Here is a 27535-nt window from a genome sequence, read left to right on the forward strand (position 1 = left end):
AGAAAAGTTCATTGCGCCATGGACGGGAATTGATATATCCAAATTCGTTCCCTAGTGTAGAGGTTCGTATTAAATGGCAGAGGAAAAATTCCCATTCTGCCCTTTCACAAAAACAATTTCTTGATGCTCGTTCAATTACTCTGGAGTTGTACCCGACGAAGTACTACACTGCCTACCTACACCTGCATGTCTGATGTACAGTTCTGCCTTCGAAAAACTATATAAATGAAAAATCTTAAAGAGTAATTTACCAATGTACAGTATATACTACATGTCAATAAGTATTGGGACCCCTAATCCCTGGAAAGTAATGATGAATTTCAAGTGGACAGTAGTACCAATTAAAATTAAGATACAGTAGGCATACACGTTCAGTGACAGGTAGACTGAGCAGAACAGGAAGAGAAAGGGACCTGGCTTTATTCATAGCATGACTGCAAAAGTAAGCTCTCTATTTTCTCTATCTGGAGAATAGGCATGCCTGCTACATGTCCATTCTCCAGACAGTAAGTGGGATACTCAAACTCAACTATTGGAAATAGCGAAAAAAAACAGAAGATCACCATTAGTGTTACCTCCCCACAGAATGCTTTCACATAAATTATATTGTGCCAAAGATGAATTTTAGTAGTAGTAACATGATGGTACAGGACTGTTTTACATAATTTATATTTGGTTTGTTTGTTGTCTATGAAACCATGAATGTAGCTAGCTATTGGGATATTTCGAACATTTATACTTTATCTGAATCATGGCAATTCACATTCACATATTGGGTTCTCCACGTCAGTATGATGCTTTTGACATTGCCATTCGTTTGGAGAAGTCTGACTGTGCAAATCAGCTACTGAGTAACATAATGTGGTCTAATTCGCTGATGCACCTAAAACCCATTTACAAATCATGTTTTTTCAATAACCTTCACATATCATGCTGATACAGATAAAATGTATTGTATTTGTATCAGCATGACAATTCTCCATATCACAACGTGGTCAATACACCTGGGGTTTGAGGATAACAGTATGGCGAATTGTTATTCTCAAACAGCTAAATCAATTGTATTTATACATCTCCTAGCAATGGATCAGGTCGTCATGGGAACCTCCATGGCAAATGGTCATACCCACCACAGACAGAATAATTACTAGGAGGTCCAAAGGCAGACAAGGTCACTGAATCTGCTAACGCCTGCCGATGAATCTTGTGATCCATTCTTGGCCCCTCCTCTGCAAGGACACAGTCGCCATGAGTGAGGAGGGGGTTGGTTCCAGCAGCATATACGGCAGGTAGACAGTCTTCACACCGCCCAACAAATTGACTGCATCAAATCTTGTCTAGCTGCTGATATGCCTGGATGAACGAATAGGATTTTGTCTATGCGACATCTGAGACTGTTCACTCATTTCGCCTATACAAATGCCCTTATCTTCTCCACGGACTTTCCCAGTGGTCAGTGTCATATTAGGGTGCCCCAAGACCGAACTTGTAATCCCATTTGTATTATGTCCATAAATTGCTTGTGTTCTCTGATCGAAATGCGTTTTGCAGAAAAAAAAAAAAAAGAAGTTATTATTATTATTAGCTATATGGTGCAAGGAAGCCTGAAGCTTATGCTGCACCAGCAAAAAATAAAAAAAATATCCCGAGTTACCCTGAGAGAGAGAGAGAGAGAGAGAGAGAGAGAGAGAGAGAGAGAGAGAGAGAGAGAGAGAGAGAGAGGAATCACCAAGAAAGAGAAGAATGATGATATCCAGCTCAGGACCCTGGGTGTGCCAAGCCCGTACTCACCAGATGTGAGCCCCCCGGGGTTAAATTTTCCGGAAAAAGCCTTGCTTTCTACGTGTGAAACCGACTAAATCAGCCACGAAGTGAAAAAAAAAAAGCATCCCATAAAAGTTTATTACCGGTACATCATTGACGTGAATGGAACTCAAACGTTTTCTACCAAGTGTGGGGTCAACGGTGATTATAATTACTGTGCTAGCTGAACAGATACTAAAAAAGGTAAACTGCAGCCATTATCAATCGACTGCAGGATGGAAGCCGCCTTGACGATTCATGTTGAGAGAAATGGACCATAATCTGCCACGCTGACCCAGTGCGAGTTGGCAGATCGACCGTATTTAGCAATCAGGGACTTGGTCCCCGGTCTATTCAAGGTTTATGTGCTACCATACCAGGTCTGCCACAGCTAAAGCCTTGACATTTGATAAGTGTAGCCGTTTTAGTGTGGAGATCGTTTGGAACTCTCGCCGTAGGTTCAAAATTCATAGCTTTGCCATTGCACTCTCTCTCTCTCTAGTACTTTTTTTTTTTTTAAATGGTTTCTTCTTCTTCAAAATTATTATAATGATTTTATAATAACATTATAATAATTATAATTATTATAATATATTATATTATATATTATTATAATGTCGACAAATATTGGAGAAAATCACCAGTCATATGATCTGAGATCTGTTTCTATGGTAACGAACAACAACAGTGCTGTATAGTGTGGGAAACTTTCGTGATCCGAAGCCTTAAGCTATTTGATAAAACCATTAATAAGATACATAAACAAACATTAAAACCAGTTAATTAATATATATCTGGTAAGTCTGTATTTTGCATATAAATGAATAAAATATGAATAGAATAAAATGAATAGTTTTTCCAGCGAACCTAAATACTAAATAGCCAAAGAGACTAGAATGTTCTGAATCCGTTTATTCATAGTGGTAATAGTAAACTTTATCCTTATTTAACTATCCCTATTGCCACGTTAATTGCAAGTAGTAATTAATGTGGCATTAGGGACAAGTTACTACTATAGATAAAGGGATGATAGGAGACAAACAATAATTGAATCGTTTAATATTAATATTAGCTATATGATGCTTTTGCTGAATTGGATAAAAAAAAAAATGCTAAATAAAAATAAGAAATATATGAAAATAATAGAAATAAAAATTAAAAATAAATATATAAAAAATAAAATAAACAATGTGTGTGTGTGTTTCCCTCCTCACAACTGCCCAGCTGACCTTTAGATTTTCCCATGTTGTCAGCATCAGCCACCCATGCATCAACTTATTCTAGTAATTAACAACTTATTGGTTAAAAGTAAACTTCCTGCAGTCCAGTCTAAATTTCTTTCCGCATAATTTGAATTTATTTTCCTAGTTCTGGGATCATAACTCCCAGGTCTTTTTCATTTTCTACTACCGTAAGTGTAGTATGACACAGTTGGTACGTTTCTCTGTGGTTACTTCTACCCATATGCAGTAGTTTGCATTTGTCAAGGTTAAACTTCAGTTGCCACTTCTTAGCCCATTTGCCCAAATTATCTAGATCCTGTTGCAGTAGCACACTGCCATTACTGTCATTAACAACCCTGCCAACCTTTGTATCATCTGCAAACTTCGACACTAAGCCTGATATACCTTCATCAATATCATTGATAAATATACAAAACAACAGAGGACCCAACACCGAATCCTGTGGGAGTCCACTAATAACATTAGTCCATGAAGAGCAGCAACCATTGATTACCACCCTGTCTTCTCCCACTCAACCATCCTTTTATCCATTGTAGCAACTTACCCTTAATACCATTCTGCTCCAATTTGTACAATAGTCTTCCATGCGCAACAGTGTCAAAAGCTTTCCTGAAATCCAAATATATGGTATCAAAATTATTTTTTGCATCCAGTTTCTTTGTAACTACATCATAATATCCTATCAGATTTGTCAGACAAGACTTTCCCTTAACAAACCCATGCTGTGTCTGAATTATTGCTGCAGTCTTGTCTAGATGAGTGCATAGCACGCGCTTCTTGATTAGACCGGGGTTCGAGCCCGTCATCACCAAATATGGAGGATGCGGAAAGGTCAGGGAATGACCACCGCATATCCCGGAGCAATATGGCCTTAGTTGCTAATGCTCCTAAAAAAAACCAAATAACAAATAACAATTGTCTAGATGATCCTGCAATGCATCTTTAACCAGTGACTCTATTATTTTACCAGGAACAGAAGTTAAACTAACTGGTCTGTAATTACTCGTCTCACCCTTCGATCCCCCTTTGTGAATTGGGGATACATTTGCATATCTCCAGTCCATGGGGACCTCCCCTGAGTCCAAGGATTCTCTCATAATTATGGCTAAGGGTTTGCTTAGTTGCTTTGCCACCTCCTTTAATATAACTGGATAGATCCCATCCACCCCAGGTGACTTTCTTATGTTTAACTTCAACAATTTCTCCTCCACTTTGCTCTCACTTATTACAAAATCATTAAGCACCCTGCTACAATTTGATAACCTTCTGCCATTTTCAAATCTTAATAACTCCTAATGTGTGAATGTAGATGCAAAATACTCATTTAGTTTGTTTGCTATCTGAGCAGGATCAGCAACAGTCGAACCATCGATATCAAGTGGACCAATCAGATTCATCCCTTTCCTTCTAAACTTTACACAAGTGAAGAACTCTTTGCTCTTTTTCTTTGCATCCTTTGCCAACGATTTCTCGTAATCTGCCTTCTCCTGCCTAACCTCCTTTGTGACCTGATTACAGACTAGCTTATATCTGCCATCGGCTTCTGAGTCGCTTGAAAATTTATATGCATCCAATGCATTTTTCTTCTCTGTCACGAGTCTCATTAGTTCATTTGATAACCATTTAGGCCTAAACCTTGACCAATATTTCTTAATAGATATGAAACTTTTAGTAGCATCCACGATTAATTCTTTGAATGCTTCCCACTTAGAATTTACCGTTGGTAACATCGTCAGTTGATCCCACTGTACAGAATTTAAAAACTGTTTGACCACTGTACTCACCTTTACGGAAGCAAAAACCCTTTCCTTTACCCCTGATGGTAATTATATCTTTAAGTAAATCCCATATCAGTACACTGTGATCACTGCACCTAGTGGTTCCTTTATCTGCAAATTCTTAATACAAGAATGATCACTGCTGATAACCAGATCAAGAGTATTACCCTCTCTGGTTGCCTCTCGAACATGCTGCTGCAGAAAACAATCATCCAATAAATCCACAAAAGTCTTACTAGTGTGTGAGTGACCAACCCACAAGTTCCAGTCAATATCTGGGAAGTTAAAATCCCCCATCATAAGACATTCTGATTTACTGGCCCACTCTATTTCTCTGTACAATTGTTCATTGTACTCATTCAAGTCATTAGGCCTATAACACACTCCTACTCTTATTTTTCCTTTCGCAGTGCTTATCTCACACCAAACTGACTCAACAGAGCACTGTTCATCTATATTAATTGGATGCACTTCTTTTGATTTTATGTTTTTCTTAATTAACAGCATAACACCTACTCCCTTCCTATCCTGTCTATCCTTTCTGTACACATTACTTCCCAAATTCCAGTTCTGCATTCCTTATATCTGTGTGACACCACGTCTCTGATATCTCAACAATATCTGCCTTTGATGTCTTGACCAACACTTCAAATTCATCAAACTTATTTACTATACTTCTAGTATTGGTCTATTAGTCTAGGTCATTCTGAGGGCATGCTGTTTGGCATGGATCACTCTGCTACATCATCTGCAAATTTTGACATTGTGCTTTCTAACCCTTCATCAATATCATTTTAAAAATCAGAATCTTCAATAGAATATAAGAATTCAAGCATGTGAAAGAGAAATGCTGCATGATTATACCCTAATTCATTAAAAAACTGATTCTCTGATTTGAAAATGCTTTAATTCTGCTGAAAATTCCTGGAATTATAGTTAAATTCTTCCACTGGCACATAATCTGCATGCAGACCTCTGTGTTAATCTTAGTAGGAGAATTTAAATTTTTATCTTACCTGTAATTTTTGCTGTCTAAATTAGAAGCCTTCTAATTTCTGAGAACAGAACAATGATGATGGAGTGGGTTTTTTGTTTGTTGTAGAAAGGATTCCAACATCAAATTAAGAAATGTTATTTGGTTATAATTTTTTTATTATATAGATCATTAATAAATTATTTATGAGTTTTGTATTGATGTGAAATGAAATCTAGTGATTTTAATTACAAAAAGTATTTGTCTAATTTGCGTTCTAACAACTTTTGTCGCTTGTAAACATTCCATGTCTGGAATGGGACATTTAAAAATTGGATAATTTTGTAATGAATGGGCATGGCGTACTGGGGTCCATGGTTGTGAAGAATATACAATGATAACCTAGTTTAATATAATACAATAAAATATACAATGGCAGAAGCTTTCAAGACTGACAAGTCTTTTTTCAACTGATAATATGATTTGAATACAACGGATAAGTGCAATGAGTTGAGAGTGGATAATTTTCTTAGTTTGTATAGATTTATTTTTTGTTTCAGTTTTTTTATCCGTGATTTTATAATCCATTCCATATTATAACCTGATCGTGACCAGATAATTGGAGGAAATATAAGATTTTCACTTATATACACGGAACAGAACAATCATCAAGATGAATCTGTCTTCTCATTGCGTATTATAGACATACAGTCATGCACAAAATAATTGCAAAATTCATTGGCATTCAGAAGCGGAATTACAAATTAATATCACCCATTTTGCTATGTCTGATTACAAATTTTTATATTCATTGATTAAACCTACCGTATTTCCCCATGTATAAGATGCACCTTAATTTTGGGGCCCGAAATTTGAAAAAAAATGTATTACATAAAGTTATTGAACTCAAGTTTTATTCATCATAAAATTCATACAACTCCTCATCACTGTCAAAACTCCCATCCATTAGCTTGTTCTCATCTCTGTCTGATAACGAATCAGTCTTCATATATTGCCTCGTCCTCAGTTCCATCTATGGCATTTGAAATGGCACACTTCTTAAATGACTTGACAACAATCTCAATCTTGATATTATCCCAGGATCTTTTCCCCCAAGTACAAACTTCTCCTATAGTTGGTTTCTTCACTATTCCTGCTGGTGTCAAATTGTCCCCAGAAGACTTCATCCATTGGTTCCATTCGCTGCTCAACAAGCTAGAACAACTGTATAATGGCTCTTTTCATGTCCAATTGTCTTCACTGTTACAGTTTTCACCCCCTTATCAACAGTTCTGTTACTTGGGATATCAAATTGAAGGAGGACTTTGTCCATATTTGCAATCTGTCCCAACTCAAACTGATGTGTCTTCCGACATTGAATGACAAAACGATGAAATTCAAGCACCTTCTGCTCATAGCTTTCAGGCATCTTTTGGGCAAGTATGGTGCGTGTATGCATGCTTAGTCCATTCCGTTTCATGAACCTGAAGCACCAGTTGTGTCCTCCTTTGAAATCAGTAACTTCTTTTTCATCAGCAATTCTTCTTGCCTCATGCTGAACGATCTTTGTGGACACAGGAATTCCAATTGCCCTTTGGTCCTCAATCCATATCTTCAATTCCCTCTCTAAATCAGGCCATTTTGCTGACTTGCCTCTCATGGCCTTCTTCTGCCGTGGCGTTTTCAGTAGGGTTTCTTCTTCCCGTAGCCCATGTTAAAAGTGATCCTGCAAACTGGATCACTTTTAACTCGAATTCAGCACTGTACAAAAATCTTTTCTGAGCTATTTCTGTGCCGAACGTGGCAAAACGTAACCTAATATACCGGTAACAAGTGCGAAACAATGAGCGCAAAGACAACAAGCAGGAAATGCAAGTAAAAAAAATCTACAACTACTGTATAAGACGCACCCAGTTTTTAGACCCCCAAATTTTTCGAAAAAAGGTGCGTCTTATACATGGGGAAATATGGTAATTCCTGGATTCTCACAACCAGGCCTGCCCTAATTGAAACTGACATCCATTAATACTGGTGACCAACAGACCTGATAGCATTGTGAAAAGCCCCGTAAAAACTAGCAACTATTTTATTTTAGCCAGCGAGTTATAAATTACTGTAATATGTTACCTACATGGGTGGTAGAGGCTGACAGTTTGGGGAAATTCAAAGGTCAGCTGGATAGTTACCTATGGAAGGAGGGAAATGCATAGGTTGTCTATTTCCATTTCTTTTATTATTTATTAATTCTTTATTTTGTAATATCTGAGAGTAATAACTAAATGATTTTGTAATAACTGAGAGAAAAGTGGAGGAGAAATTGTGAAGTGAAACATAAGAAAGGCACCTGGGGTGGATGGGATCTATCCAGTTATATTAAAGGAGGTGGCAAAGGAAGTAATCAAACCCTTAGCCATAATTATGAGAGCATCATTGGATGGTTGAGTGGGAGAAGACAGAGTGGTAATCAGTGGACACTGCTCTTCGTGGACTAATGTTATTAGTGGAGTCCCCCAATGTTTGGTGTTGGGTCCATTGTTGTTTTCTGTATTTATCGATGGTATTGATAAAGGTATATCAGGCTTAATGTCGAAGTTTGCAAATGATACAAAGGTTGGCAGGATTGTTAATTACAGTTATGACAGTATGCTGCTGCAACAGGATCTAGAAAATTTGGGCAGATGGGCTGAAAAGTGGCAACTGAAGTTTAACATTGACAATTGTAAAGTGCTGCATATGGGTAGCAGTAACCCCAGAATGACATATCAACTGTGTAGTACTACACTGAAGGTAGTGGAGATTGAAAGAGACCTGGAGGTAATTCGGCAGTCAGATATGAAGTTTTCTGAGCAGTGCAGGCTGGCTGCCAGAACAGGTTATGGAGTTAATATGGGGTTTGGGGGTTAATATTTATACAAGAATAAATTATCTTGCTAGGCTATTCTGAAAATGCCCTTAATAGATTTTTAAAAAGACAAAATACAAATTGATATTGTTTTGAGTGCTGATTCTAAATTAGAAATCAGCATTTATTTTTTATCTAAAAAAGAGTAGTCTATCCTAGAAATAGTATTCAGCAGTCGGGCTCAAGTTACAGATGATGCTATAATATCCTTCCAGTGGTTGAGCACAAGTTACTTCTCAGTTTATGGAATCTTTATTCACAAATTATATAGGCCTTGTCCTACGTAAAATATTTACATTCCAGGAAATTCAGGCTAACCCTCTTTTAATGAAATTTTCATTGTAGGTTTATTTGTATTAAGAGAAACAATCCAAAAATGCAGGTGTTATTTTTCAACTACCTTAATTTAAAAAAGTATTATTTTTAGAAATTTTTTTTCAACCTATTAACAGGTTTGCTATCACCTGTATTTGTGAGGCACCTTTTTATGTGCCTTTAGTGTAACTTATAATATTGTTCTAGATTTTATTTGATATCATTCTTCAGTAAGTAGATTTAGGAATCACATGCCTTTTTCCACATGAAGGAAAGTGGTCAGAGGAGTTCACAAGGTAGAAACAATACAACAACATTATACTGTATTTAATAGTTACATGTCTTGAATCATGGTCACTTAAAACAAGTGAACTTTTGTACTTTTGGCTGTGGAAGCCTCTGACACGCTTACACACACAGATTACACTTCTAGTATAGGTTTTACAATGCAACACACCCTTAGCATAAGCTACCATTCTGTCCTTTTAAAATTATGTTCTAAGTGTTATTCTCATACTTTCAGATTATGCTTAATTAAAACCCTCTTAAACGTAGTGACTACTCTTATTACAGATTTTAGCATTGACAATTTTTTGAATAAAAAGTTCTCAGTAAAAGTTAATAAATTACAACTTTAAGATTCTTCCCTATTAGTCTGAAATTGCTTGAGTGGACAACTTACTTGGAAGTGATATCCATTGAAGTGAACATAGAGAATGCACTGAAGAGAACTTTATAAGCATGGGAGCCTTATCTCATCTCTGCTTATTTCTTTGGTAGCAGAATTATCCATCATGTTTAAAAACTCTTCATTAATATGGAGAGCTATGCTCACACCTCATATGTTCTTTGCATTGTTTTTGTGAGCTATGCTTACAAAAATAATACAAAGAACATATGGGGTGTGGCAATAAAGTTCCCAGACTGGTGCAATAAAAAAGAACACAAAGTGAAGTAGCCCAGAAATGGTTTTTTTTTTATTCAAAGTAATCACTGCCTGATTGAATGCACTTATTACAATATTCTGAAAGTTTCTGTAAAGAGTCAGTGAATGCATTCAAAGTAATTATGTTCGGTTTGGCAGTTATGTTTTTCTTTATTTCATCAACATCCTGGAATCTCTTACCTTTGAGGACAGTTTTCACCTTGGGAAAGAGGAAGAAGTCTGCTGGTGCTTAGATTGGGTGAATAAAGTGGATGTTGACCTGTACAATGTTATGTTTCATGAAATGCCTTTACAACAAGTGCAAAATGGACAGGGACATTGTCATGCAACAAGAGCCAACTGCCTTTCAAAATTGCAGATTTACCCAGGAAATGTGCTTCAATAATCTCTGAAGCACCTACACATAGAACACAGCATTGACTCTCCCTTCTGGTTCAAATTCCTTGTGAATCACTCCCTGTTTGTTGAAAAAAACCTGATCCGCATCATCTTGATCCTGGACTTCACTAAATATAACGTTTTGGGCTTGGTGATAATTTTAAAGTCCACTGCATGCTCTGGATCGTACTGAAACACCCAACACTCATCTCCATTTGACAATGTAGAATTTGACAAATCATCTCCTTATTCATATCTAACTCCTCAACCATCATTCTGAGGATCAAATGACAATCTCTTGCCACGATTTCCCAAACTTTTGCAACTCTGTCCTCATTTTGAGAGGTTGACTGGATTCCCACTTCTTGGTTCATAGTGAACATCTTCACCTCCATCTCTGAACTGCTTATACTGTTTAAATACACTGTTATGACTTAATGTTTCATCACCATAAACAGTTTTTAACATTTTATATGTTTCTGTTGCAGATTTTCCAAGTTTAAAGCAAAATTTGATATTTGTTCATTGCTCCATTGCAAAAGCATGACAGGGAATTTTAACGCCAATAACAAAACTGGTTATTATTACTTGCAACCAGTCAGCCTACTGACCAGCGCCTGTACCACCATCTGTTGGAAAAAGTTTGAACTACACCATACCACTTCTGTTTATTTTCAAATTCATTGAACATGCCTGCAACAGCACCAGTCTGGGAACTTGATCCACACCTCATTTGTACATCCACAGACCATTTAAATTAGAGATCTGAATGAGTGACTAGCTGATTTACAATACTTTTCGCTCATAAACATTGACTGAAACTTTCATTCAAACATACACCATAAACTCATATATTTATCCCAGAAATTCATGGCTATAAATGCAGATCCTGAAAGAATATTGCAACTCCAGGTGTAACTAATAAATACAGCTTTTACTCAGAACTCCAACAAATCAAATATACAATTCCATATTAGAACAGCCTTCTCACTCTGCATTTCCCCTGCCAAAGAGGTGATAATCAGAAGGTGCAAGATTCGAGCTATGATCTCGGATCTTAAGGTTTTTGTCCAATTGAACTCTATGGATGCGGGCTTTCAACTTTTTCAACATTTCCACATAATATCTGAGTTGATTGTGGTGTCACGCTCCAAGAAGTCCACAAGCAAGGCTCCATCTTTGTCCCAAAACACTGTCACCATGACTTTACCGACAGCAGGTTGTCTTTTGAACTTCTTGCATGGTGAATTTTGATGGTGCCACCTCCATCGACTGTCTCTTTGTTTCAGGGTCATAATGGTGGACTCAGGTTTCATCACCTGTGACTATGCGTGAAAGTAAAACCTCTCCTTCACTCTCATAGTACTGGAGAAGTTCCATACAGATGACTTTCCAGGCTTTTTTGTGCTCATGTCAGCATTTTCGGGACCCACCAAGTGCAAACCTTGTTGTAGACTAGTTTCTTTATGATGGTTATCACAGCAGGCTTCCCTATACCTACTGCATTGCACAATTCATGTGTTGTGATGCTGTGGTCCTCTTCGATCAGCACGTCGATCTGGCGTTGTCACTGACATTACTGGCTGGCTGCTTTGGGGCTTGTCGAAAATATTACTTTCCCCACTCTTAAAGTGTCTTACCGAATATCTAACTGTATCCACATCTACATTATTGTCACCATGAACATTTTTGAGGTGTGTATGGATTTCAAGAGGTGTCACTTCTTCCTTGGTAAGAAATTCAATCACCACTCTTTGCTTGATACATATATCTGTAACATCCACTCAGGGGCACGCTAAGGGTGTTTGCTGCCTGGGTGCATGAAATAATTTGCCGCCCTTTAGGCCTTTTACATCAATTGTTTTCTCATCAGTCACTGAAAAGTTAATGAAGAAGAGTTCGATTCGTATGTACATGTGTTATTTTGAAGACTAAATGCACAAGGCATACTATGTTATGGATTGAAATTAACTATATAATATTGGCATAAATACACCATAGTTTACAACACAGCACATTTATTTAATATATCAAATAAAATTAATATTAAATAGTTTTGCAACAAAGGTAGAACACAGAATTTTTTGATTTTGAATATAATAACTAGCTTCTAAGAATTTTTTCCCCATCACTTAATTGTTTATAATAATATTCTGTAGAAAATGACCTATCCTTATCATCTAAAGGACAATTATAATGTTGAACATGTTCTAGATCGAGTTCTACTAAAAACATTCTAATACTGTTCGTTAACAATTTTGGCCATAACCCTGGATCGTGCATATCATTTTTGAAACATTTACTGGTCAAATCTGGAGTATCACCGGTAGAGGTTCCTGTCGTACATTCAACTTTTGATGAAATTTCTTTAGTAGGTGGTTGATTTTCCAAAAAGCAATCTTCTACGGAATTTTGGGTGATGTTTTGTTCCTCACTGATTTTGTCATAATAGAAAATATCTAACTGTGATTGCGATGATTCTCCAGTTTTTTACTTTTTGGAGACGTTGGTTCAAAAAATCATGAAACTGAAGTAGTAACTTTTTTTATACTCTCCTCTTTTTCTAATTTTCTTTTTCGGTAGGCTGTGCCAGAAAGTTTATTTTTTCCTGTCAGCCATCTAAAGAGAACGATTCAACAAATCGTTATTTAAATAAATAATATTTAACAAAAAAAAAAAAAAGTAATTATAATTATAAGGGGCTCATGTCTGGTGAGTATGGGCTTGGTACTCACCAGACATGACTCACCAAAATGATGATTTCCAGGGTTCTGAGCTGGAAATCATCATTTTTCTCTTTCTTGGTGATTCCCTTCTACTTTCTCTCTCTGTCTCTCAGGGTAATTCAGAATTTTTTTTTATGCCTGGTGCAGCATAAGCCTCAGGCTTCCTTGCACCATAAGGCTAATAATAATAATAATAATAATATAATATAACACGAATAATCATAGTCATTATAAATGGCCATTGCTCTTCATGGACTAATGTCATAATGGATTCCATAGGGGTCGGTATTAGGGCTGCCCTTACTGTTTTTAATATTTATTTATGATGTTGATGTAGGTATTTCAAGTTTGATGTCTGAGTTTGGTGATCATGGAAAGGTGGACATAGTGGTTAATGATAGTAATCAGTGTATGCTACTTCAAGAACACCTATATAAATGAAACCAATAGGCTGGAAAATGTCAAGTGATGTTTAACACTGATAAATGCACAGCACTGCATTTGTTTTTAGTAATCCTATAATATCATATCAGTTGGGTCAGCACCAAATTCAAGGTAATGGTGTATGATAAAGATCTAGTCCAATATGAAAAAGATAATTGTCCAATCTTACATGAAATTCTCTGTGCTCTGCAAACAGACTGCTGGAACAGCTTATGGGATTCTGTCATCAATGATATACAGGAACTTCACTAGCAGGGACAAACAGGTGATTATTCCATTGTGAAAGGCAGTGATTAGACCATGTCTGGAATACTGGTTTCATGTCATAACATTAGTCCTAGAAGAGCCGTTAATAACCACTCTTTGTCTTGTGCCACTCAGTTAACCCTTTATCCACAGCAGTAGCTTGCCCTTAATGCCTCACTGTCCCAATTTATACAGTAGTCTTTCATGGAGAGCAGAATCAAAAGTGTTGGTGAAATCTAATTGTATGATTTCAAAATTATTTCTGTTATTTTTACCTGAAACAGAAGTGACGCTTACAAATCTATAATTGCTCACTTCACCCTTTGATTCCCCACTTCATGAATGATATTTACATATCTCCAATGTCTAGGAACCTCTCATACAGAATTTACATTGAGATTACCTCAAATGGTGCCTCCGAGCCAGGTGGGCAGGAGCAGTGGTGCGTAGCACACGCTTCTTGATTAGACCGGGGTTCGAGCCTGTGACCACCAAATACAAAGGATGTGGAAGGTCAGGGAATGGCCGCTGCATATCCCCAGCCCGGATAAAGGGTGAGGGTTGGCGTCAGGAAGGGCATCTGGCTGCAAAAATTTCATGCCACAACAATAAAAAACGCCAACCCCATATATAATGGGAAAAAGCGAGGACAAAAAAAAAAAAAAAAAATTACCTCAAATGAAGTTTTATCTGTAATACAGTGGATTCCATTTATTTGGGGCAAATCTTAAAAAACAGAAACCAATCGAGAAAATAGCCAGGGTTTACTTTGCTTAATTGGGACAGCATGCCGTTTAATCGGGGCAGGAGATTGCAGCACTGGAGATTACCCTACGATTGTCTTCAACGGTACCTCGTGGTTCAGTTGAAATTCTGGAGGTCACAACCATAAAACAATAAAAACAATTAGCGGTCACCTGTTTATTGGGCTTTTCTGTTAGTGAAATATATCATAAACGGACAGTAAACTCAATCTTACTGAATTTGCGATAATACCGACAGCTGGAATTCTGTAGGTTGTTATGGCGAAATGTGTTTACACTTCCATGAAATCTTCAATCATATAAAAAAATTAATTTTCAGATCTTCTCTTCATTCCTATTTTTAAAGCTTTGTAACTCATTACTCCATTTTCACTTGGGCGTATTATGTTACTTGCAATTTTTGTGTGCCGTGTTCTTTGTTATTGATTGCTTATCTTTTTACTGTTTTAAATTTTAACCCCCACCCACAAATGTCAGTGAACAGAAATGTCAACTAGTTCGTATGTACTTATTACAATACGTATTAATTATTCTGATTATCACGTATATTCTTCCGATTTTCACGTATCATTTAATTTTTTAATTGGTAAGGTAATAAAGGATAAATTTGTGCTTAATATATCTTTGCTCTTATAGCCTGTGGATAATATTCCTCCTATTTTCGCTAATTAGAATCGCTGTTTAATAGAATTAAAATTCAATTCACAAACGTGATCACAATGACCACTTACTGCACTTCATATAGTGAATGGTACTTTACTATCCTACCTATCAAATCACTTTACGATGGTGACTCCATCGTAATGTGATTTGATTGTACAGTGAACCAATTGTAAAGAGGGGGGGGTACATTGTATTTTTAACTATTTATGTGAAAATTCAGATAATTGGGGCAGCTGCTTAATCAGGCCAAAATGCACTAGTCCTGATGTGCCCCAAATAACCGGAATGGACTGTATTACCAAAATGATGGATACCACAGAAATATTTTCTAGAGAAGGGGTGTGCATATTTCTAGGGAGGAAAGCATGTTATTAAATCCAGTTCCCATTCATTCAGGAGGCTCTTAAAAAAAGTTTATGTCATTAGAGAAAGGTAAACAAATTTATAACATATAAACTACAAAATCTGATGAATATAGTATAATGTTGCTATAAATATATATATAAAAAGGCCCATTAGTGTTATTTCTGTACTCAAACACAAACAGTGCCAGACTAAGGTATTTTCGTGCCCCAGGCGGAAAGATTTTTCGGCGTCCCCTTTACTAAGGATACAGTGGTACCTTGGTTTGCGAGCATAATTCATTCCAGAAACGTGCTTGTAATCCGAAGCCCTCGTATATCAAAGCGAATTTCCCCATAAGAAATAATGGAAACCCAGATGATTCATTCCAAAACTCAAAAATATTCATATAAAAATGATTAATACAAAATACATATATACCTTTTTATATTTTTAATATTTAAATTTAATATATATAAAGCAATCAAATTTATTAATTATTGGGTAGGACGACTGTCACTAACGGAATCACTGCTATCTGTTGACTCTTTTTCTTTTTGTGCAACTTTAACAAGGAACCAATCCAATGACACTTGCTTTTGCCTCCTTTTGAGTATTTCACAGAAATATGACATTGCATTGTTGTTAAACAGATTCATCGCTTGCACTGCCACAGCCTTACTCGGGTGGTGTACACCTCCCTAATCTCATTTGAAGAGAGGGATGTCTCTGTTTTTTTCTCCTCCTCCTCAGATGAGATCTCCTCCATAACTTCTTGCTGTTGCTCATGATGCAGATCCATCAGTTCGTCGGTGGTAAACTCATGGCCATTTTCCACCACCAGCTCTTGAATGTCATCCTTATTCACCTCCAATCCCATGGTCTTCACCAAGGACACAATTTCATCGACAACTGGCAGCTCCTGTTCATGAGCAAACCCCTTGACGCAATCAGACCACAGTTTTCTCCAAGCAGAATTGAGGGTTCTCTTGATGACCCTATCCCAGGCTTAATCAATGATCTTGAGGCAGTTTACGATGCGGAAATGATTTTTGCAAAACTCTCGGAGGGTAAGGTTAGTTCCTTCGGTCACCTCGAAGCATCGCTGAAATAGTGCCTTGATGTAAAGCTTTTTAAAGTTCAAAATGACCTGCTGATCCATGGGCTGGAGTAATGGAGTAGTGTTGGGAGGAAGGAACTTGACCTTAATGAACTCGAATTCTTCCAGTAAGTCGTCCTCAAAGCCTGCAGGATGAGTAGGAGCATTATACATAACCAGCAAGACTTTGAGTGGCAATTTTTTTCTAAAAGGTATTTCTTCACTGCAGGACCAAAGACCTTGTTGATCCACTCAACGAACAAGATACGAGTGGCCCAAGCCTTGCTGTTGGACCTCCACATAACGTTTAACTGGCTCTTCAGCACCTTGCATTTCTTGAAGGCTCGTAGATTCTCAGAATGATACATGAGCAGGGGCTTGACTTTGAAATCACTGCTTGCATTAGCACACAGCAAGAGAATGAGACGGTCTTTCATGGGCTTGTGACCGAGCATTGCATTCTCTTCTGTAATGTAGGTACTCTTTGGCATCTTTTTCCAAAAAAGCCCCGTCTCATTGCAATTAAAAACTTGCTGCGGCAGGTAACACTCGGAAACCATGAGCTTCTGGAACTCGGCAACAAACACTTCAGCTGCCTTAGTGTCCAAACTTGCAGTCTCAATGTGTCTCACAACACTATGGATGCCACTTCTCTTCTTAAAGTTATCAAACCATCCCCTGCTCGCCTTGAAACCTTCTTCGTTTTCTGTAGACTTACCTGGTAGTTTACTTACGAGGTCGGCGTACAAGGCCTTTCCCTTCTCACAGATCAAGTTCTCAGTCACAGTATCACCTGCTAGTTGCTTCTCGTTTATCCACACCAAAAGCAACTTTTCTACATCTTCCAGAATACATGGCCGTTGCTTTGATACTCTCGTGACTCATTTTGCTACATCTAGCCCCCTTAGTTCTTCTTTCTACTGTGCAAATCATTGATGTAGACGTCTTATAAAATCTTGCGATGGCGGCCACTTGCATACCTTGTTTGTGCTTCCCGATGATTTCCTTCTTAACTTCTACCGTAATCATCTCCTTCTTCCTACCGCCTTCCTTTTCAACCCTTTTCTTCATTGGGCCAATTGTCGTAGTACAGTTAATAAAGAACAGTCACTACATTTGGACACAAAATAAAAAAATGCTTAACGCACATACACACGGTCACAACGCTAGCAGAAATGTTGACTATACGAATGAGGTATGCCAACTGAGACCGAGCATGCGAGACGATTACCCACAATCCCGAGCGGCTTGTGATCGCGTGACGCTCGACAGACAAAGCGTATAAGTAATACTCGTATTGCAAGACATCGCTCATTTATAAAGTTAAAATTTATTAAAAATTTTTGCTTTTCTTGCAAAACACTCACAGACCAAGTTACACGCAATCCAAGGTATCACTGTATATATATATATATATGTTTTTTATGATTTGTAAAGTTTGGCACTCCTTAAAGAATGGTGCCCCAGGTAAGGGCCCTGCTAGCCCGTGACTTAATCCGGCAATGTGCGCGCGCACACACACACACACACACACACACACACACACACACACACACACACACACACACACACACACACACACACACACGCACACACACACATTATTTATTGAAACACCTAACCTCAGGAAATTAATGGTTAATTTCTGTTATTTTATCATTGCTTTGTTTATTTGACTAATGGTCCTTGAGGTTTTCACAGACATTCTCTCATATATGCCAGACAAGCTGTACTTGCTACCTAGGAGTCTAAAATGCTGAGGGAACAGAAAGTCTGGACGGTCTGTGATAGCCAAATCCTCTGCTTGCACCTTCACGATGGTGGGACTGTTAGTAATCCTGGGTATAATCTCCATGCACAAGTACATGGTGGGTGACCACCCAGGTGTCAACCAACATAAGCAGGGTCGAGATGTGGCATCCACACCACATGGAGGAATGCCACCCCTCTGTGTTATCAGGCAGTACTAGGTGGTAGATGACTCTTATCAACCGGTGCAATACCATGACTTCGCTTATTGGAAGCCTGAAGTGGTCCAGTGTTTAGTCCCTAGAGCTAAGTTCCGGTCAACCCTTCCCTATCTTCCATCATGTAGTATGATTGATGACTTTTGAGGTTATGATGACCATCATGGTGAGATCCAATCTTCCTGACATTTCGAGGGTACAGCTCTGAAACGGTGTTTGCAGACCAGCCACTAGTTAGTACACCGGACCGAACCTATTGGTAACTCTCTAGGAGGCTTCCGGATTAGCTAGTGTATAATCCTGCTACCTCTACTCTGCAGATAGTGACTGGAGGGAGTCCGAGTAGTGTGTATGTGGGGGGGAGGGCATTGTCGAGGCCATATTATGTCAAGGATCTAAGTATATTCTTACCACGTGTACGCCATATTAAAAAATCTCATTACTTCATACATGTTCCACCCACTTTTTATTACAATTGAATACACCATGAATTCTCAAACTAATAGAGCAAGCTTATCTGTGAAAAGATCTAAACCTCCCAAACTCTTCCTAATTCATTTCGCAAATATATGTGGCTTCAATTCTAATCTCAATGATGTCCATTTCCACTTGCAGTCTGCCAAACCTCGTGTACTTTTTCTGACAGAATCTCAATTATCGGTTGATTCAACTACTGCTCAACTACACCTCAGTTGCCCAAATTATTCTCTGTATGATTCCTTTCGCCTCAAAGGTGGTACTTGTGCATATGTCCGTTCTGGTATTCCCTGTCAAAGACTTGGTAATTTGGAATCTCCTCTTTTCGATCTTCTCTGGCTTAAAATCTCTCTACCTCATTGTGTCAAATTCATCTGTTGTCTCTACCGTTCTCCCAACTCCACTAATCACTTGGAGCTTGCTGACTTCCTCTCTTTGAAAGTTGGACTGGAGAAAGTCAACTTGACTTTCTCCAGTCCAACCTTCCTAACAGTGAGGTAATTTTCCTTGGTGATTTTAATGTTCACAACTCCAGCTGGCTTCCATTTTCTAGTCACACTGACACAGCTGGTCGATATGCTGAGGCTTTTGCAATTAATGACCTTGCACAGATTGTTCATTTACCTACAAGAATACCGAACAATCCTAACCATACAGCGAACACACTTGATCTTTTTCTCACAAACAACCCTTCTATGTACACGGAAGAAGTGAGAGATCCTTTAGGCACTTCAGATCACAACTTGGTGATTGTCTCTTCTCCAGTGGAGCCTTTATTTCGTGGCTATTCCCAACCTTGTGTTGTTTGGCATTACAAGAATGCAAAATGGGATGACCTGCGTGATTTCTTTTCCTTGGTCGGATTACTGTTTCAAAACTTCTGATGTCAATGTTTGCTCAGATCGTGACAGTGAAATTATTCTTGCAGGAATGGAATCCTTTATCCCACACTCCACTTTAAAATCTCGTCCTTTATCCAAACCTTGGAAAACCAAGGTTTGGATAAAGGTTTGCTCTAATGGTAACCGAACATTTTGCCCATCTTTTGCCGCAACTTTTGCCCATCTCTGCTCCTACCTCTGTCCAAACCAGATGGTTCTGTTGTTACTTCAGCCAAGGATAAAGCTGACCTGTTAGCATCCCATTTTTCTTCCAACTCATGTATTAATGATCTTGGTAAAACACCTCCCACCATTCCCAACACGCTCCATTCAATGCCTCCTGTGGTCTTCCGTCAAAAGGATGTCAGAAGGATTTTGACGAATCTTGATGCTACGAAAGTTCCAGGTTCCGATGGTATTTCTCCACTTGTTCTCAAAACTTGTGCTCCTGAACTTACTCCTGTTCTTTGCTGCCTTTTTTCACTTTCTTATTCCAAAGGTGTTTTTCCTTCTGCTTGGAAATTTGCTCATATCCAGACTGTTCCAAAAAAGTGTGACAAATCCCTCCCATCCAATTATCGTCCCATTGCAATTACTTCCACTCTTTCTAAAGCAATGGAGAAATCAATTATTATTATATTATTTAGCCATAGAGTGAAAGGACGCCTGAGGCTTATGCTGCACCAGCCAAAAAAAATTCCCGAGTTAACCAGAGAGAGAGAGAGAGAAGTAGGAAGGAATCACCAAGAAAGAGAAGAATGATGATATCCAGCTCAGGACGCTGGGTGTGCCATGCCCATACTCACCAGATGTGAGCTCCCTGGGGTTAATTTAACCGCCATCTCTTAAACTACCTAGTAACCTTCCGTCTGATCAACGATCGCCAGTATGGATTCCGTCAAGGTCGATCTACTGGTGATATTCTGGCTTTTGTTCCCCATTTATGGACTAATTCAATGGAAAAGTTCGATGAAACCCAAGTAGTTGCTCTTGACTTCTCAAAGGCTTTCGATCGTGTTTGGCATAAAGGTCTTCTAAACAAGCTTCCATCTTATGGTTTGCCAACTGTTTTTTGTAATTATTTATCCAGTTTTCTCTCTGATCGCTCACTGATGGTGATGGTTGATGGCTCTCTGCCTTCTAACTTCTTCACTAATTCTGGTGTCCCCCAAGGTTCAGTTCTTTTCCCCGCTCTTTTCCTATTGTATATTAATGACCTTCTTCCATTGACTGGAAATCCTATTCATAGTTTTGCCGATGATAGCACATTGCATTCCACTTTGAGAAGCTTTGCCCTGCTCAATCAGCTTCAACTTCTCGAAAATCTGCCAGCAATTCCTTAAATGCCAATCTTCAGGTAATTCTCCAGTGGGACAAAGACAACTTAGTTGATTTCAATCCTTCTAAACTCAGTCTTGTCTTATATCCTTCAAAAAGGATTCTTCTGCTCCTATGCTTATCTTTGGTGACACTCCGATTTCTAGGCAAAATGATATATCTCTTTTGGCGTTACTTTTCTTCCAAACAGCTGCTCACTCTGTACAAATCGCAAATCCACCCTACCATGGAATATTGTTCCCACATCTGGGGCGGTGCCCCCAAAACCTCTCTCAGCCTTCTTGTTTCCATTCAAAAGAGGGCAGTTAGGTTAATTAATGATTCATCTCTAACAGAGTCTCTCCACTCGCTGTCTCATAGATACTGTTTCTGCTGCATACCTCTTCTACAGATATTTCCATGGGCATTGTTCTTCTGAATTGGTTTCTATAATTCTCGCTCTCTCTTTCAAAACAGTCCAAACACGTGCCGCCACCAGCCAACATCCATTTACTGTCCAACTTTAAACTCACAGAACCAATTTTTCATCTTCCTCGTTGATTCATTCAACTGCCGTTTTCTGGAACAACCTTCCTTCATACTTATTTCCTGAAAATTACAGTGTACAGAAGTTCAAGTCCAATGTCAACAAATATCTTCTTTCGTCTTATCAACCTCCAACCCAAGCATGGTACTAAGTACTATAGGTTCTAATACCTATAGTACTGTACTTAGTACCATAGCTGTTTCATGGCTGCCTCAGGGCATGATATGCTTGTCATTGCCTAAGTGTGCTTTGTCTCCACTCTGGAGTGCACTTTGACCAACCTATTTTGGCCAGACCTTCATTCCTTTGCTCTTTGTATTTACATGTCTTATTGCTTTGTACTTCTCGCAGTGAATACATAGATATTATTATGTTTATTATTATTAATTCCAGAAGTGACATAACAAATAGAGGCAGTACCAGTTAAAAGTAGGATCTAACTTGTGTATGGACTTAATGTTATGAAATACTTGTATCATAACATAATCCACTTTCAAACAAGATATTATTGTTTTGCACTAATTATTATGCAAACTGTTGTACTTTTATCATTATACCTTAACTGTTTCTTACCACTCTTTAGTGCCAAAAATTTATGCTCCATTATTTTAATTTTCTGCAGAACCTTTCATATTGTTTAATTTTGATTTTTCACAAGTTAAATTTGTATATCTTATGCAGCTTTACTTCCAGTTATTCTTAGAAGAGCAATGGATATATCCAGAAGTTCAATACTTCAATTAGCACAGCTTCTTCGTGCTCCTGAAAATTCTGACAGTGATGATGATGATTTTAAGCCTAAAAGTACTACATCTTCCCTTGGACCAGCTTCCATAGGCTCTCCTCAGAAAAACCACATCACAAAAAACTCAACAAAGAGTGAAACAAAACTGCACAAAAACATTTGGGAAGATGAAGAAGTATATGAAGGGGCAGAATATGATGACACAACTGATTCAAGGAAACAGCCTGAATATGAAACTATATATAAACAGGATGTGTCAACAGAGAATGTTTATCTTCAGGTATGAACTACATGTAATAACAAAAATAACTCCTTTTACAATTGCAAAAATTAAAGATGAGCAGATATTTCCAGCATATTTTCATCCATTTTTAAAAGTAGTAATATATTATAGGAATATAATTAAAAAAATGGTAATTGCTCAAAACGTTTGGGAATCATTTCTAAAAGCTTTGATTACTCTATTGTTATTACACTGTTAATGCCATGTCACCATAATAATTATATTGTTAATAGTGTATAATGAATTTTTTTATGTATTAAATTTATGGTACATAATTGAATTTTTAATTACAAAATGAATTCAGTTATTTAAATGTCATGGATATTCCCTTCCAGAGTGGAACACTGTTTTGACAAATCATGGTTAGAAGTATTTTCAAATTATTTATATTTTTAATGAATATAAAATTTATAGTTCAACAGTTTGCAAAGCTAGCTCCTTGTCTGTACTCCATGATATAGTGGTTTTGCTGCTTGTCACACATTTGAAGAGGTCTAGGTTTGAATCCCATCATGGACTAGAGGAATTTCTAGAGGCCTCTGCAATTAGGGCTGTAGTTAGTTGATCTCAGATGGAGGAGCAGAATCCCCCACCCAAGTTAAATCCACATAACATACAAATCAGTCCACGAACACACACAAATAAACAGACAAAATCCACAATTGTGCTGTCTTCAACTTTTGAAGCACTTAAAAATCACCTAAAATTTTAAGGTCGGCTTATATACAAAGTATAAGTGTCAATCAGTATATATATTGATATTGTATATGACTTAATACAAAGGTTGATACAAAGGTTGGCAGGATGGTTAATGACAGTAATCAAGGTAAGCTATTGCAACAAGTTCTAGAAAAATTAGTTTTATTAGTGGCCAGTGGCTGAGAAATTACGGTAAGCTATGAGTGCAACAAGATCTAGAAAAATTAGTGTTATTAGAGGCTGATGAATTGAGTTGAAGTTTAACTGAAAAATGCTTGTTTGTTTGTTTGTTATTTGGTTTTTAGGAGCATTAGCAACTAAGGCCATATTGCTCTGGGATATGCGGTGGTCATTCCTTGACCTTTCCGCATCCTCTGTATTTGGTGGTGACGGGCTCGAACCCCGGTCTAATCAAGAATCGTGTGCTACGTACTGCTGCTCCTTCCCACCTGGCTATGGAGGTGCCTGTGAAAAATGCAAGGTACTGCATATGGGTAGCAGTAATCCCAGATTAACATACCAACTGTGTGAAACACTCAGCATAGTGTAAAATGAAGAAGACCTGGGGGCTAATTGTGCAGTCAGATGTGAAGTTCTTTGAGCAATGCAGACAGGCTGCAAGGACAGCTCATTGGGGGGGGGGGGTGTCAGCGATATACAGGAATTTTGCTAACAGGGATAAGGAGGTGATTATCCCTTTGTAGAAGGCTATGGTTAGGCTGTATCTTGAATACTGTATATAAGTTGGGAGACATCATTTTAGAACGGATGTAATCAGCTGGAATGGATGCAGGAAAGGGCAATGAGATTAATGAAAGGAACAAAAGGATACTCTTACTGAAAATATTCAGTTCTGCAAATTGCAGCATCTGGAGATTAGGCACCTGTGAGGCGATCTGATTGAGCTGTTTAAGGCTTTGGATGGGTTGAGTGAGCTCAATGTTGATAGCATTCTTCCTCTTGCTTAGACTACACATATGGTGGGGCATAAATTCAAATTGAGGAAGGATGGTTGCGGGATAGATCTGTGGAAGTTTTATCTAGAGCCAGCAGGTACTAGGTTGGTCTCTTAGGTTGATTGTTGGAACCATTTGCCATCTGTTGTTGTTTAATTGGGTAGATTGAATGCATTCAAGAAAAAACCAGACAAATTCTTGGAGGGGATGGATGGGCGAGGTGTGTAATTTTTTTTTCCACGCATCTTGCATCATTTGCCACTACTAATACTAAAATCTTAAAGTTTAATTAATGGCACATGCTTAGGATTAGAAAGATATGAGTTATTATCATTATATTTACAATTTATTACATATACTGTACATTTTTACATAAATATACATTGCTTGGATGAACAAATTATTAAGTTTTAAAATATTCATTTTTAAAATTTAATAATAATTTCATCTTCATCAGAAGAAATAAAAATCATGGAATTCATCAAAAGTTATGTTTTCAGGTTTACTAAACTTTTGACATACTCTCTTTCTTGTTGTAGAAGTGCTTCCCTATTGCAGCACTTACAGAGAAATCAGTTTTTAGCACAGTATTAAACAGACAAAAGGATGGCTCAGTTACATAATGAAAGCCTGCCATGTACACATAACATCAGTAAGAACAATGTCACATCATCACTATGCCTGTAGGTGATGATGTGGCATCATCATCATTGCCTATGGATCCTGAGCTGGATATCATCATTCTTCTCTTTCTTGGTGATTCCCTTTTGTCTCTCTCTCTCTCTCTCTCTTAGGGTAACTCGGGTATTTTTTTTGGCTGGTGCAGCATAAGCCTCAGGCTTCCTTGCACCATAGATCTAATAATAATAATAATAATAATAAGGTGTAGGTGCTCGCTGCTTGTAAGTGTTCGCTGGGAGACAATAGGTCTCCCAACGAACATCTACAAGGAACTCCAGAAAGTAGAAATCCTGAACACCTGTAGGATAGTCAGAGAGTTCCTCGACCAACAGTGTTACTGTTGGTCGAGGAACCAACGGATATGACGGGTATTGCTACCAACAGTAACACTGTTGGTAGCAATACCCGTCATAAGGTGGAACCCCCAATCAGGGAGAAATAATATAATATAAGAGAGCAACAATAATAATAATAATAATACAAGCATAGGTGATGATGTGAATGCTTATGGCTTTCTTTACTGTGCAGTGCTGTTTAGTAGCCTTTTAACTTTGACTTGGTGCATTATGACCTTAGCTGCCAATGCGCCAATAAAAACTAAATCAATCAATTAATCAACTGTGCAGTGCAGTGAAATATCAATGTAAACTTTTAAAGCAAAGAGCAGAAATAAAGTAATTAAAAAGTAGACAGTGGTTCTTAATTCAGGTTTTCGTGGAATACATCACTACGCAAGGTATGAAAGGTATAAAAAGGGGGGGGGGACTTATATGATGAATTAATGATTAGGCACGAATTTTCAAGGCAAAGGACGTAATGCAGGTAAAAGACCCACTGCAATCGCAGCGTACTAATGTTCAATTTAATTTAATTTTATTTTATTTTATTTTATTTTATTAATAACAAGATACACAACAGGTAACCATTAACAGTGTATCTGAGACAGTTTTTAAATTCTGTGCAGTGGGACCAGCTGATGATGTTACCAACAGCAAATTCTAAATGTGAAGCATTCAGGCAAGTAATCAAAGAAATTTCTGGGCTTTTCGTACCAACAAAGAAATACTATTCAAGGCATAGACCTAAATGGATGTCAGATGAACTATTGAGTCATGTGGCAGAGAAGAAAATTGCACGGGATGCATAAAAATTATTAAGTGATTCAGAAGCATGTGGTAGATATAACATGAGGGATTCTTAAGGGGAGAGGAGGCTGGAAATTTATCAAACTCCAGTGGGGCTAAATGACTTTATGATAACTGAAAGGAAAGTGGAAGAGGAATCGTTGAAGCTGAACGTAAAAAAGGCACCTGAAGTGGATGGGATCAATCTAATTATGTTAAAAGAAATGGCAAAGGAGGTAAGCAAACCCTTAGCCATAATTATAAGAGCATCCATAGATTCAGGGGAGATTCCTATGGACTGGAGATGTGTAAATTTATCACCAATTCTTAAAGTGGGATCAAAAGGTGACGTCAGTAATTACAGACTTGTCAGTTTAACATCTGCACCAGGGAAAATAATGGAGTCACTGGTTAAAGAAGTAATGCAGGACCATCTGGATAGGAATGCAATTATACTGCACTCACAGCATGGATTTGTTAAGGGGCACTCTTGTCTACCTAATCTGATAGGTCACTATGATGCAGTGACCAAGGATTAACCCTGGGGTCTCACATCTAGTCAGTATGAGCTTGGCACACCCAGGGTCCTGAGCTGGATATCAATCATTCTTCTATTTCTTGGTGATTCCCTTCTACTTTTGACTCTCTCTAAATCTCTCTCTCTCAGGGTAACTCTGGAATTTTTTTTTTTCCTGGTGCAGCATAAGCCTCAGGCTTCCTTGCACCATATGGCTATTAATAATAATAATAACTGGATGCAAAAAATAATTTTGATATCATATACTTGGATTTCAGGAAGACTTTTGATACTATTGTACATAAAAGACTTCTGTATAAACTGGAACAATATGGCATTAAAGGTAACCAGATTGGTGAAGGGAACAAAAGGGTGCTCTTACTTAAAACCACTTCAGTTTTGCAAATTGCAGCTTCTGGTGATTGGGTACCTGCAGGGTGACATTCAAGTTACTGTTATGGATAAAAGGATAGTTTAGTGGAAGAAGACAGAGTGTGGCTATCAATCAGTGGTGTAGCCAGGGTAGGGTCAGCAGGTACATTGTACCCCCCTGATGCCGAAATCTAGTATTGTGGCACTTTTTAGCTTTAGGTAATTGGTGCCTTTTTTTTTGCGAGTGTACCTGCTGACAAAAAATCCTGGCTATGCAACTGTTATCAATGGGCACTGCTCTTTGTTGACTAATGTTATCAGTGGAGTCTCCCAAGGGTTCAGTGCT

General features: G+C 37.9%; 1 protein-coding gene across 1 annotated transcript in view; it reads left to right on the plus strand.

Annotated features, from left to right (window-relative positions):
• Window positions 1-751: 751 nt before the first annotated feature.
• Window positions 752-27535, plus strand: part of Dnaaf6 (Dynein axonemal assembly factor 6) — a 35458-nt gene continuing 8674 nt past the window's right edge. The window contains exons 1-2 of the mRNA XM_090378315.1: window positions 752-851; window positions 22494-22837. Of these exons, the coding sequence (XP_090234441.1) occupies window positions 752-851; window positions 22494-22837 (444 nt within the window). The remainder of the gene's footprint in view (window positions 852-22493; window positions 22838-27535) is intronic.

This window comes from Mastigoproctus giganteus, chromosome 7 (assembly GCF_048544385.1).
Source record: "Mastigoproctus giganteus isolate SK-2022 chromosome 7, ASM4854438v1, whole genome shotgun sequence".
In the NCBI taxonomy this organism is placed as follows: Eukaryota; Metazoa; Arthropoda; class Arachnida; order Uropygi; family Thelyphonidae; genus Mastigoproctus; species Mastigoproctus giganteus.